Below are 15001 nucleotides of genomic sequence, written 5' to 3' on the forward strand. Positions count from 1 at the left end.
TGCAAATATTGTCTCTTTGCATAAACTTAATGTAATTGTCAATAAAAGTCTGACACTTATGGAATGCTTGTAATTATACTTCAGTATACCATAGTAACATCTGACAAAAATATCTCATAACACTGAAGCAGCGAACTTTGTGAAGACCAATACTTGTGTCATTCTCAACTTTTGACCACGACTGTACATAACACAGCCCACATGGACATTTAATCATGTAGATAACAGGGGTGGTGTTATACTTATTTCCCTCATTTAAAATGCAAATCAATTTATAAAAATTTTGACATGCGTTTTTCTGGATTTCTTTGTTGTTATTCTGTCTCTCATTGTTCAAATAAATCTACCATTAAAATTATAGACTGATCATTTCTTTGTCAGTGGGCAAACGTACAAAATCAGTAGGGCATCAAATACTTTTTTCCCTCACTGTATGTGACTCTTAAAATGGGAGGAAAACCTGATGACTGACTACAAAGTTAAGCTACTGTATTATCTCATTGAGGAAAAAGGCAGAGAGATTTGTGAGACCCTCTGTTTGGGCAGTACAAAAGACAACCTCTTTGTTGAGGATGCATTTTGTGATTCCTAGATGTGCAGTCAGGGACAAGATGAGAGTTAAGACACATCTCACTGAATTGAGCACTCTAGTGGCCACCTGCAACTTTGGAGTAATCAGACTCCCTTATCAGGGACAGGATTGTGTGTGTGGCACGTGTGACCCACACTTAAGAGAGCGCTTACTCAGAGAAATGCATACAGATTGGAAGAGCTGCAGAACTGTCCAGACAGCGCGCTAAAGCCATAAATGTGTAGGGCCCTGTAGCAGTGCATGCAGTATCACAGAGAGACTGAGAGGGAGAGGAGACCTTTACAGAGGAACAGAGCATTATACAATGCAGATACTGTGGACGGACACGAGAAAAAATGAATGCCCTGCAAATGGACAACAAAGTAAATCCTGTGGAATAAACAATCACTTCTCTATGGTTTGCAAAAGTGCAGGGACCAGCAAGGAACAGAGTCCTGGCAATGGAAAATGCATCAGCTGACTTAGAGCGGTGAGGATGTTCTCTGCATCACACTACGGCCAAAGTTAGAGAGCATCAATGTGGTACAGGAGAAAACCACAGAACCCAATGCAGCTCTTTTTTGCAACTATGCTGGTCAACAAAAAGTCAGTCAGATTTCAGCTAGATTGTGGTGCTAGTTGTAATGTTCTCCCTGTAAACCTCAAAAAGGCAGTCACCTAGAGCCCTGCAGTCAGGTATTGGTGATGTATAACGAATACTCTGACGCCGCTGGGGAAGTGCACACAAAGTGATCCATCCACGCAAAAAGAAAACCTACAGAGTTGAGTTCATCGTAGTCAACAAGAACGTGCACAGGCCCATTCTAGGAAGTAAGGCTATCCAGTGAATGGAGTTGATACTGTGCAGCATCACAACCTCCTGGCCATTGAGAAACTTACAGGATCCTGGACTGAAGATCAAATAAAACAGGAGTACGCTGATGTATTCCAGGGAGACTGATGATGCTTACCCGGCAAACTGAAGTTGGAAGTGGATGAGCGAGTGGAGCCTGTCCAGCTGCCAAAGAGAAGAGTGCCAGTAGTACTATATAAACCACTCAAAGAGGAGCTCGATGGTCTAGAGAAAAGAAGGATGATAAAAGCTGTTGAAAAAAACACAGATTAGATTAGCAGCCTGATCGTAGTGCAGAAACTGTCTGGAGAACTATATGTGTATTGATCCAAAACCTCTCAATGAGGAGCCACTACCCACTTCCCACTATTGAAGACGTGCTGCCAGACCTGAACAGAGCACGCGTGTTCTCTGTTTGTGATGTAAAAAACAGATTTTGGCATGTGGAACTGGAGGAGGAATTCAGCTATCTTACTATGTTCTCTACTCCCATGGGAAGCTAGCTACAGGTGGCTGTGCATGCCAATGGGAATCAGTCCAGCCGCAGAGATCTTTCAGAGGTTGAACCAGGCAATGGACGGTCTTCCAGGAGTCAAAATCATTGCAGATGACATCCTGATTGTGGGAGAAGGAGGCAACGATGAAGTAGCGACTCTGGACCGTGACAAGAACCTGAGAATGCTCCTGGACAGATGCAGGAAGCTCAATATCAAGCTGAATCCGGAGAAGCTGCAGCTCTGGCTGAAGGAAATGCCCAACATTAGCCACCTGCTAACATCAGAGGGGTTGAAAGTGGACCCAGGAAAAGTGACAGCCATCAGACATGCCTAGGCATACAGATGTGCAGCGGGTGCAGCGCACCCTGGGCATGGTAAACTACCTAGCCAAGTTCTGCAGCCATGCCACGGATCTCTGCGAGACACTGCGACAGCTAACACACAAGGACTCACTGTGGGAGTGGTCAGAGCTGGAATTCAAGAAAATCAAGGACACCATTGTACAGACCCCTGTACTGAAATACTACAACCCAGCAGAGCAGGTTGTACTACAATGTGATGCTTCAGAAAGTGGGCTAGGAGCAGCCTTGATGCAGGGAGGACAACCAATAGCATACGCCAGCAGAGCCCTGACTGAGACTGAAAAAGGGTATGCACAGATGGAGAAAGAGCTGCTTGCAGTGGTTGGCATGGAGAGGTTCCACCAATTCACATATGGACGAACTGTCGAAGTGCAGTCAGATCAAAGCCTCTCCTCAGAGCACCAAAAAGACTACAACACATGCTCATGAGACTCCAAAACTACGAGGTCAGTCTCCGATACGTTCCTGGAAAACGTGTGGTGCTGGCCGACACCCTGAGCAGGGCGTACCTCACAGAACAAGAAAACAGAGGCCTTGTGGAGGTCGAAGTGGAATCAATTAACATGATGCACTACCTGCCTGTGTCAAGCGAGAGACAAGGCCATCCAGAGAGGCACTGAGCTGGACCGGGAACTCCAGACACTGAAAAATGTGATCCTGCAGGGGTGGCCTGAAGTGAAAGAACATGTAACCTTGGAAGTAGCCATATATTTTCACAACAGAGATTAGCTGAGTGTGCAAAATGGAGTTATCTTCAGAGGTGAGCGAGTCGTTGTGCCTGCTGCCCTCAGGTCAGAGAATGCAGAGAATCCATTCCTCACACATGGGAATCGAGGGATGTCTGAGAAGAGCTCGTGAGTGTGTCTGACATGCATGAATGCACAGCTGAGAACATATATGGAACAATGTAGCACCTGCACTGCATGGGGTGTGAAGCAGCAGAAAGAGACGCTGAGGCCACACACAAAGCACCAAAGCGTCCCTGGGAAAAAATGGGGACTGACCTGTTCCAGTTCAATGACAGACTACATGGTCACAGTTGATTATCTCTCAAACTTCTGGGAAGCGGACCATTTGGAGAACACAGTCGATAGCGGTCATTGGAAAACTGAAGACACACTTTGCACGCTATGGGATACCTGACATCCTTTACTCAGACAATGGCCCCCAGTAATCTTCAGACGAGTTCCGAAGTTTCAACAAGGCTTGGGACTTTAAACACAAAATATAGTCTCCAGGATACCCACAATTAATGGGAAAGTGGAATCGGCATTGAAAACAGCCAAAAGACTAATGGCAAAAGCAAAGAGAGCAGGTGCTGACCCATATCTGGCCATGCTGGATCACAGAAATACCCCGTCACAAGGATATTGATGTTACACAGGAAATGGAAACGAATTGTTACTTACCGTCTTCATGTACTTGATGTGCTGGTTAACAACATGAATAGTCACGTTTGTTTAACTATATATCTTTGTCTGTTGTGACTACAACACAAAGCATATTGAAACGTTGATCACTTGCGTCTGCAAGTGTTTTAGCCAAAATAAGCAATGAGACGATGCGCAATCAACGTCAACCCCAGCATTGTCTCTCACAACCGGTCTTGTGTACGACTCACTCGCTATGAAACTGGGGCAGACACAGACGCATACTCTGATAGACAGTGAGAAAGTTGTAAAGACAAACGACATCTCTCTACTCCTGCACAAAATATGTGCAAGTATATCGGTCGGCAGTGATTTCATCAGCTTATTTAGCTTGTTGTAGCCTGCCTGCAGTTAGCTTCTTCACAAACACAGGGATATAATTTTAGCTAGCTAGCTAAGGATGTTGGGCACTGCACTGATCAACCGTGTAGCTTGTCACTTACGATAGTTTGACAGCTTGCTGATTAAGTTGTAGAGATGTTTCCAGCAGTCAGTCCGTACTTTCCAAATCACCAATTGTAACATTGGGTCAGCTAAAAGCACAGCACATCAGCAGACTTGATAGGGGCAGAGCAGGCTGTTCGCTGCTGTCGCTTGCCTTTCTTTGCCATTTTTCCAACTGATTGATGATGTGCGGAGCACTATATATCCGTGGCAAATAATTTGAAAGATTCAGATCTACTAATGTTGCAAAATTGTTGCGTTCGGTATTTGATTTATTTTGTAAACATTTATTGATGATGATGATCGGGACCTGTTAGTGATAGTTGCACTGCGATGAACATTTTGTGGAAGGAAAAACATTGTTTTTCGGTTATAGATTTTTTTTCTTAACGTTAAAGTCCCAATTTTGTTTAAACATTTTAATGTTTAAACGTTCACACCCCTAATGGAAACCAATACTCTGTCTCAATTGGAAAATGTTAGGGTGTGTGTGTGTGAGAAGAGGTTATTAGTTGAAGCAGGGCGGGAACTCTGCTCTGTGTTCTAGGAAGGCGGGCCCAGGCAGGCAGGCTGTATGTTGCTGTGATGTCCCAGAGGTCTGTGTGTTTCCGTCAGTGGCCTGGAGCTCTTTGGGAAATGTCACTTCCCAAGGGACAGGCTGAGGGTTTCAGTTAGTTTATTACGTTCCAGCACACACAGGGACTGGCCTGAGTTGGCTCCCAGTTGTAGGTATTGTTTCTAGTCACAAAGATAGGCCTACAGAATAGGCTACCGGTACTGAAATATTTTCAGTCCTAATGTAGGCTATTTAATCTTCCCTTTCTTCTTCTTTGGCTCTCTCTCTGTGCCAGCTGCTGCACTTCCTGTTTTTTTTGTCAGATGTGGGACCGTTTTTTTAATCCCCTTGATGGGGGTAAAAGGATGTGTAAGCTACCAATAGCTTTTCTTCAGTTTAACAAAAAGGCTGTTATTAGCATGTTATTACTTCTATAAAATGTATTTTTTTTTACTGAGCATCAGTTATAACATGCCCCCTCCTCACCCTGTGTGTTGTGCAGGCATGTGGTCCCACGCCATGACCGTACAAGACTACCAGGACCTCATAGACAGAGGATGGAGACGGTAAGTCAGACTCAGGTTTATAACCCCACACAGACACTGTTGTCCCCAGGCCAGTAGTCTCTACGCCAGCGTTTCACAAACTCTGTCCTCGGGACCACAAGGGGTGTACGTTTTGGTTTTTGTCCTGACACTACACAGCTGATTCATATTATCAAAGCTTGATGATTAGTTGATTACTTGAATCAGCTGTGTAGTGCTAGGACACTTATTCCTTGTTTGTTACCTCTACAGAAGCGGGAAGTATGTTTACAAGCCCATCATGAACAAGACCTGCTGTCCACAGTACACCATCAGGTAAAGACTAGCCTATTAATAAAGAGACCTAGCTAAAACTAGGGTCATATTCATTAGTGCACAACATAGCAAAATACAACAAAACGTTTTGCAATGTAAAACAAAAACAAGTAGTTCCCTCCTATTTCAGTCTGTTTTCTTCCATTTGATGCCTAATGAACTTGACCCAGATGACCCTTTACTCCACGTGTCAAACTCGTTTCACGGAGGGCCGAGTGTCTGGGTTTTCACTCCTCCCTTGTACTTGATTGATGAATTAAGGTCACTAATTAGTAAGGAACTCCCCTCATCTGGTTGTCTAGTTCTTAATAAAAAAAATAAAAAAACACTCGGCCCTCCGTGGAATGAATTTAACATCCCTGCCTTACTCAGCTCTAAGCAAAATCCACACCCTAGGTGTCCACTAACTCACTAATACACGGTTTGTTCTCTGTGAAGGTGTCATGCGTTGAACTTTCAGCCATCCAAAACCCACAAGAAGATCCTGAAGAAGATGAGCAAGTTTCTGTTCAAAGGGGAGATGCCAACGGAACAGGGCGATGGTAAGAGAAGATTTGCTTTTGCAAAGCTGTCTAATAAATGTCACATCATTTATGTTTGGTAGGCTTTTCTGTACTAGGGATGGGCATGAGTACACGAACCAAGTTCACCTCACTGCAGAGCCGCAGAACATGTGGAGAGCTACACATGTAGCCCCGCCCATGGACGTTAGCATTCATTCGCAGACCTGCCAACTTGCACACATTTTGTGTACCATGCACACAATTTTATGCTGGTACGGAAACTACCCTAAAATACGCAAAAAATAAGCTTCTAGTTGGCACATCGTGGTTTTTGACTCAACTGTCTGAAGCTGGAGCTGAGTCAGACGACTTGGATCTCCACTCCGGCCCCATTGTCGTATTTTCCTCCGTCGAGCTGGATGGCAGCTCTCCACTTCGTCCGTTGATACCACTGATGTGTGAGGAAAAAGGGTAGAAAAAATGTAGAACAAACTATTTGCCAAATACATTTTCCAAAATTGTATGTGTTAGTCAAGCACAACCACTATTTTGTAGTTTCCTCCTTAGCTAAGGCATCATTACAACAAAGGTAGTTAGCTACATCATTTAGTCAACTAAGCGAGAACAATACCGTCCTTCACAGAAAGTTATGCTAGACCACATATGTCAGAGTCAAGGCCCGCGGGCCACATCCGGCCCGCGAGAAGGTTTTTTACGGCCCCTGGGATGATCTTGATTTATTATTAGAACCGGCCCGCAGACCGCAGCAAGCCGGCAGCCCGCAGATCTTTTACACGCACCAATACTACATTTCCCACAATGCAACGGTGACGCACCGAGCAGTAGGCTGCTTCATTTCAATATTTATTGGCACAGCAGTCGTCAGCATCACAGTAAAATTAACTTTCAGATACCCATCAAAAATGGCAAAACGGAAGGTGGACACTGAGAACCGGGGGTTTCAAACAAGGTGGGAGTCGGAGTATATGTTCACGGAGGTAGCTGGAAAACCTGTGTGTCTTCTGTGTGGAGAAAGTGTGGCGGTACTGAAAGAGTATAATCTGGAGACGACATTATGAAACGAAACACGCGGACAAAAACAAGAATATGGACATGGAACAAAGGCTACAAAAGGCAGAGGAATTAAAACGAGGCCTCAAATCTCGACAGGCTCTGTTCAAAAAGCCTAATCACAAGGCCAGGCTGCTGTCAAGGCCAGTTTTATTTTGGCAGAAGAGATCGCTAAATCAGCCCGGCCATTTACGGAGGGGGATTTCATCAAAAACTGCATGATTAAAGTTTGTGACGAAGTTTGCCCAGAAAAAAGGCAACTCTTTTTAAATGTGAGTCTGAGCAGAAACACCATTGCCGAGAGAGTAGACCAGTTGTCCATCAATCTAAAAGAGCAGCTTGTGAAAAAGGGAAAAGATTTCATTGCATATTCCTTGGCTGTGGATGAGAGCACCGACATTTCTGCACCGACGGAGCACCTGCGATGTGTGGACACAGGAGCGGACTGGTGGCGAAGATACGGGAAAAGATGCAAGAGGAAAACGCGACAGGTGAGCTGACAGCTTATCATTGTATCATACACCAGGAAGCGTTGTGCGGTAAAGCCTTGAAAATGGAGCATGTAATGAGCATCATCACGCGCACAGTTAACTTTATCAGAGCCAAAGGTTTGAATCACCGCCAGTTCAAGGCATTTCTGACGGAGTTAGAAACGGAGCATGGTGATTTGCCTTATCACACAGAGGTGCGATGGCTAAGCCAGGGAAAGGTGCTTCAAAGATGTTTCGAGCTTCGTGAGGAGATTTGTCTGTTCTTGGACAGCAAAGGGAAAGACACAACACAACTCCGAGGACGAAATGTTTCTGTGTGAAATGGCTTTTCTGTGTGACATTACGAGTCATCTGAATGCAATGAACTTGCAGCTGCAGGGTCGGGATCATGTCATCTCTGATATGTACAGTACAGTGAAGGCATTTAAAACCAAACTGACTCTGTGGGAGACGCAGATGCGGAAAGAAAATTTGAGCCACTTTCCCAGCTGCCAGACCATGAAAGAGAAGCTCTCTACCAGTGCGTTCCCGAGCGCACAGTTGGCTGATAAAATAGGTATGCTTGCCGCTGACTTTCGACGCCGATTTGCTGACTTTGAAGCACAAAAAAGCAGGTTGGAACTGCTTTCGGTAACCCATTTGCTGTTGACGTGGAAAGCTCACCACCAAACCTCCAAATGGAGTTGATTGACCTCCAATGCAATGATGCACTGAGGGCAAAATATGCGGCAGTGGGTGCTGCGGAGTTCGCCCGTTTCCTCCCGACACAATGCCCCAGCTGCGCATCCAGGCTGCTCAAACGTTGTCTATGTTTGGCAGCACATACCTGTGTGAACAACTGTTTTCTTTGATGAACCTGAACAAAACATCACACAGAAGTCGACTTACTGCTGAACACCTCCACTCAATTCTGAGGATTTCCTCAGCTCAGAGCCTTACCCCGAACATTGATGAACTTGTGGAAAAGATGGGACACCACCAAGTATCACCCTCAACCTCAAACAAGTGAACATTACTGTGCAATCACATATTTAGAGTTTTTACTCAGTTCAAGTTTAAAAGTTAAAGTTTAATATTTGTTTTCACTGCATGTTACTTCTCCTTAAACAAAGTGTTGTTTTTGATTAATAGATTTTTGCACTTTATTTTATTGTATTTCAATCCAATTATATTTTAAAAATATTTCAGTTGAGTGGATGATAGAAAATTGCTATTATTGTTTTTTTCTTTGAAGTAAATTTAGCCCACTTTTGCTAAAATAGAAAATATAGGCTACTGATGGTGCCTTGAATACCGGTTTCTTTCATTTAATGTTCATGTTATGGGGATTTTTATATAAAGGAAATTTGTCTTTTGTGTCTGTTGAAAATTAAAGATTACTGACAGAGCCATAAGAAAATATTGCTTTATTTATCTGATCATATTGGAATATATTTGTTAGGTTTTCAGTAGGTTCAATTAGGTTCACTAGACTATATGCGTCATTTAAAAATTTTTCAATGAACATTCGAACAGTCCGGCCCTCGGCTTGTAGCTAAATTTTTTATTTGGCCCTCCGTCCATTTGACTTTGACACCCCTGTGCTAGACTGTTAAAGATTTAGTAGGCCTATGCTAATTATTCAGTTATTGATCCAGTGTTTTCCATTAGCGCCGGCTGTTGGCTAATCAGCCGGTTAGACTCATTTTCAGCTGGCAACTTTTCCCACTTCATATTAAACTAGGCTTCTTTTCATTTAAAAGTTTCAGTTCACTAGTTCGTTGAGCCCTCTCCCGCTAGAATGAACAATATGCATCTTCTAGCGAACTATTGATAGGATAGGCGCCTGTCAGTCACAAAGCGAGCGATGACAGGGAAACGCTGTCTGTCCCGCCTCCTGGTACAATTTGTGTGTGCTGTGGTTGGTTGCTGTCAAATTTCTTTACACGGAGGAGGGAGAGAGCATGATGCTCATGGATTTGCACGTCCCATGTAATGTAAGTGGTAACGATAAGTCGAAATCCACAACTTAGCCTAATTATTGTTTTCGGGCACATTCATTTGTTTTCTTTTGCGTGTTTCACATGGCCATCCACGTGGAGTCGTCACGCATGGTAGGCTATTTACTGTGCATTGATTGACAACTGAACAGAAATTGTTGACTAGTTTATAAAAAGTGTCGGAACTGACTGAATAAAGTAGATCTCCTATATCCCTTTGCCATTCATAAATCATGCAACGTGGTTATGTGTCCATGGTATCGCATCGGGACAAGTAAACCAAAGGATTTCCTAGGTTTCCTTTCCTAGGATGTCGGGGCTTGCCAGATAGTGACGCTAAAGTGAGTGACTCTTGTCAGTCAGTGTAGCCTACCGAATCGCATCCGTGAGAGAGCCATTCATTTGGGAATTGGCTCCCTAATTTTGGTAGGCTTTTTGGCGAAGATGGTGAATTGTCACTGCAGGAACCATTCGTAGTGGAGAGCCTCATTCTGGTCCAAATATGACAAGTAGGGCCCTCACGGAATCCAGGCATTAAAATGGAATTCAACTATATATATATATATATATAGTTATTATTATTGTTGTTTTTGACCTTAGTAGGAAATCAACTAAATGTACTGAAATTCATTTGCCCAAGTTTGTCATAAGACATGAACACAGAATGCATCAGTGATTTTTGTATTTCCTGCAACTTTCTGAAGAGGCAACGAGGATGTCTGTGTGTGCGGTGCGCACGACTACCACTTTGTGTAGCCGTTAGCGATGATGCTAATGAAAACAGTCTTATGGTAGATGGACAGGCTTTCCCAACACCTTCTCAATTAATTTTTAATTGCAAAGTAGCCTATGCTTACCTGGCCGAATATCATGATTATTTTAATCAATCCAGTGGGTATTTGTTATGCGAACTCTACCATCACATATACACTACAAAAACACAGCTAAACAACAGCCTCTTGTTAGGTGCTCACTTGAATTAAAGGGTAACTACACCTACAAAATCTAAATATCTCAGATTTTCCCAGACCTCAAAAGTGGTCTCCTGATGTGGTTTAAGCATTGTTGTGGACATAGAACATCCAATTTATTTTTTACAGCAATAACCTGGAAGAACCCCCCCCCCAAAAAAAATAACAAACAAAAAAACAACAACAACCCTTTAATTTATTTTTCAAGATCTGGGCTATTTACTTTTCTGTTTTCATAAAATACATAATTTGAAAAACAAACATTGTGGCAATTCATATCTTGCAGTACAATATTAGCAGGTGTGTGGTGTGCTCAGCCCCCAATATTGGTATTTAAATTGCATTCCAAGTGGCATTAAAGGTCTTACATTCTTACATTCAAATTAATTCAACCTGCAGATACCTTGTATTTGACTGGCTACTCTGGAAAACACTGTAGCTGTATGTCAACAGCAAAAAAACTGTAGGCCTACCCAACTGTAGGCCTAAATCAGCACCACCTTGTCAGAAACTCATAGGGAGAGCCCTGATTGTACATTTAAACGTATTTCTAGTTACAGTGCCTTCAGAAAGTATTCATACCCCTTGACTTATTCCACATTTTGTTACAGCCTGAATTCTAAATGGATAAGAGAGATTCTTTTTCCTCACCCATCTACACACAATACCCCATAATGACAAAGTTAAAACATGTTTTTAGAAATTCTAGCACATTTATTGAAAATTAAATATAAATATCTTAAGTATTCACACCCCTGAGTCAATACATATTAAAATAACCTTTGGCAGCCATTACACCTGTGAGTCTTTCTGGATAAGTCTCAAGAGCTTTGCACACCTGAATTGTACAATATTTGCACATTATTCTTTTTTAAATTATTTATGCTCTGTCAAGTTAGTAGGTGATCATTGCTAGGCAGCCATTTTCAGGTCTTGCCATAGATTTTCAAGCCGATTTTAAGTCAAAACTGTAACTAGGCTACTCAGGAACATTCAATGTCGTCTTGGTAAGCAACTCCAGTGTATATTTGGCCTTGTGTTTTAGGTTATTGTCCTGCTGAAAGGTGAATTTGTCTCCCAGTGTCTGTTGGAAAGCAGACTGAACCAGGTTTTCCTCTAGGATTTTGCCTGTGCTTAGCTCTATTCCGTTTATTTTTATCCCAAAAACAACTCCCCAGTCCTTGCTGATGACAAGCATACCCATAACATGATGCAGCCACCACCATGCTTGAAAATATGAAGTGATACTCAGTGATGTGATGTGTTGGATTTGCCCCAAACATAACGCTTTATATTCAGGACATAAAGTTAATTTCTTTGCCACATTCTTTTGCAGTTTTACTTTAGTGCCTTATTGCAAACAGGATGCATGATTTTGAATATTTGTATTCTGTACAGGCTTCCTCCTTTTCACTCTGTCATTTAGGTTAGTATTGTGGAGTAATTACAATGTTATAACTGTTTTAAAGTCACCATTGGCTTCATGGTGAAATCCCTGAGCGGTTTCCTTCCTCTCCGGCAACTGAATTAAGAAGGACGCCTGTATCTTTGTAGTGACTGGGTGTATTGATACACCATCCAAAGTGTAATTAATAACTTCACCCTGCTCAATGTCTGCTTTTAATTTTTTTTTACCCGTCTACCAATAGGTGCCCTTCTTTGTGAGGCATTGGAAAACCTCCCTAGTCTTTGTGGTTGAATCTGTGTTTGAAATTCACTGCTCGGCTGAGGAACCTTACAATTATCTGTATGTGTGGGGTACAGAAATGAGGTAGTCATTAAAAACACCATGTTATTGCACACAGAGGAGTCCATGCAACTTATGTGACTTGTTAAACAGATTTTTACTCCTGACTTAGGCTTGCCATGACAGAGTTTGGATACTTAGACATGAGACGTTTCAGCTTTTCATTTTAAATTTGTAAATAAAATTAAAATTCTACTTTGACATTATGGGGTATTGTGTGTATGCAAGTGACACAAAAGCTCAATTTAATCCATATTAAATTCAGGCTGTAACACAACATTTGTAAAAAGTCAAGGGGTGTGAATACTTTCTGAAGGCACTGTAGCTACTGAAGAGCAGCCAATTACCAAGTACCCATAGCAGTCAATAGCAGTGGTCACCAACCTTTTCTGAGTCAAGATCACTTTCACAGTCAAACAAACTAATTGTGGCCTTTTGCTGTTCAGGGGAGCCCATGGACTCGCTGTGTGAGGAGGGAGGACCGCTGGGCCATGCTAAAGTCTGTCACTCTGAGGTGGAGAGTCCTGTGATCACAGCCATTCAGACTGAGAAAGGGGACACCACACCAGCCAAGTTTGAAACGCCCAGAAAAGACCCAGTGTCTGTCCCAGACGAGAAAGGACCAGCAACAACCCCCAAACCAGGTGAGTCCAAATGCAGAAAGTTAGAGGGTGAGGTCACTGAGTGAGCTGTGTGGAGAACAGGTTCATGTTCAGTACACTGTAGCAAATTGTTTTAAAAAGTCCAGGTAATCCTTCCGTTTCAGTCTATTTTCTTATTTTTGGTGACTAATGAACATGACCCAGTCTACTTTGCTTGGTTGAATAAGCTGGAATCCCAGGTCTGCTTGTCCAATGAAAGTGTATCTCACATCTTCACTCCTTTGGATCTACCTCTCATCTTCTAATTTGGATAGCCAGGACAGATGTTAGAACATAACATACCAGTAATTTTCATGAAAGCATATAGACGGGTTAGTTGTTTAGCAACAAAACCGACGCGTACACAACTATGGGGAAAAACAGACAGGGTTGGCTTAGATTGTTAACAACATGTACGCTATATTTAGTCTCCAATGTTTATTGAAAACATTAACATTTGGACAATGAGCAAATTTTTTGCCATATGTGACTAGTTTCAGGAAACTAGGCGTATGTCGCGTGTCACTACTTCACAGGAGAGCCATTTGAACGTAAACTAAAAATAAATCAGATTAATATATATATATATATATATATATATATATATATATATATATATATATATATATACACACAGTGGGGAGAACAAGTATTTGATACACTGCCGATTTTGCAGGTTTTCCTACTTACAAAGCATGTAGAGGTCTGTAATTTTTATCATAGGTACACTTCAACTGCGAGAGACGGATTCTAAAACAGAAATCCAGAAAATCACATTGTATGATTTTTAAGTAATTCATTTGCATTTTATTACATGACATAAGTATTTGATCACCTACCAACCAGTAAGAATTCCAGCTCTCAGACCTGTTTAGTTTTTCTTTAAGAAGCCCTCCTGTTCTCCACTCATTACCTGTATTAACTGCACCTGTTTGAACTCGTTACCTGTAAAAAAGACACCTGTCCACATACTCAATCAAACAGACTCCAACCTCTCCACAATGGCCATTACCAGAGAGCTGTGTAAGGACATCAGGGATAAAATTGTAGACCTGCACAAGGCTGGGATGGGCTACAGGACAATAGGCAAGCAGCTTGGTGAGAAGGCAACAACTGTTGGCGCAATTATTAGAAATGGAAGAAGTTCAAGATGACGGTCAATCACCCTCGGTCTGGGGCTCCATGCAAGATCTCAGCTCGTGGGGCATCAATGATCATGAGGAAGGTGAGGGATCAGCCCAGAACTACACGGCAGGACCTGGTCAATGACCTGAAGAGAGCTGGGACCACAGTCTCAAAGAAAACCATTAGTAACACACTACGCCGTCATGGATTAAAATCCTGCAGCGCACGCAAGGTCCCCCTGCCCAAGCCAGCGCATGTCCAGGCCCGTCTGAAGTTTGCCAATGACCATCTGGATGATCCAGAGGAGGAATGGGAGAAGGTCATGTGGTCTGATGAGACATAAATAGAGCTTTTTGGTCTAAACTCCACTCGCCGTGTTTGGAGGAAGAAGAAGGATGAGTAAAATCCCAAGAACACCATCCCAACCGTGAAGCATGGAGGTGGAAACATTATTCTTTGGGGATGCTTTTCTGCAAAGGGGACAGGACGACTGCACCGTATTGAGGGGAGGATGGATGGGGCCATGTATCGCGAGATCTTGGCCAACAACCTCCTTCCCTCAGTAAGAGCATTGAAGATGGGTCGTGGCTGGGTCTTCCAGCATGACAATGACCCGAAACACACAGCCAGGGCAACTAAGCAGTGGCTCCGTAAGAAGCATCTCAAGGTCCTGGAGTGGCCTAGCCAGTCTCCAGACCTGAACCCAATAGAAAATCTTTGGAGGGAGCTGAAAGTCCGTATTGCCCAGCGACAGCCCCGAAACCTGAAGGATCTGGAGAAGGTCTGTATGGAGGAGTGGGCCAAAATCCCTGCTGCAGTGTGTGCAAACCTGGTCAAGACCTACAGGAAACGTATGATCTCTGTAATTGCAAACAAAGGTTTCTGTACCAAATATTAAGT

General features: G+C 42.9%; 1 protein-coding gene across 1 annotated transcript in view; it reads left to right on the forward strand.

Annotated features, from left to right (window-relative positions):
- Positions 1-15001, forward strand: part of LOC121568044 (arginyl-tRNA--protein transferase 1) — a 177054-nt gene that overhangs the window by 20999 nt on the left and 141054 nt on the right. The window contains exons 2-5 of the mRNA XM_041878610.2: positions 5216-5279; positions 5511-5573; positions 6012-6115; positions 12782-12979. Coding sequence (XP_041734544.2) covers positions 5216-5279; positions 5511-5573; positions 6012-6115; positions 12782-12979 — 429 coding nt within the window. The remainder of the gene's footprint in view (positions 1-5215; positions 5280-5510; positions 5574-6011; positions 6116-12781; positions 12980-15001) is intronic.

This window comes from Coregonus clupeaformis, chromosome 1 (assembly GCF_020615455.1).
Source record: "Coregonus clupeaformis isolate EN_2021a chromosome 1, ASM2061545v1, whole genome shotgun sequence".
Lineage (NCBI taxonomy): Eukaryota > Metazoa > Chordata > Actinopteri > Salmoniformes > Salmonidae > Coregonus > Coregonus clupeaformis.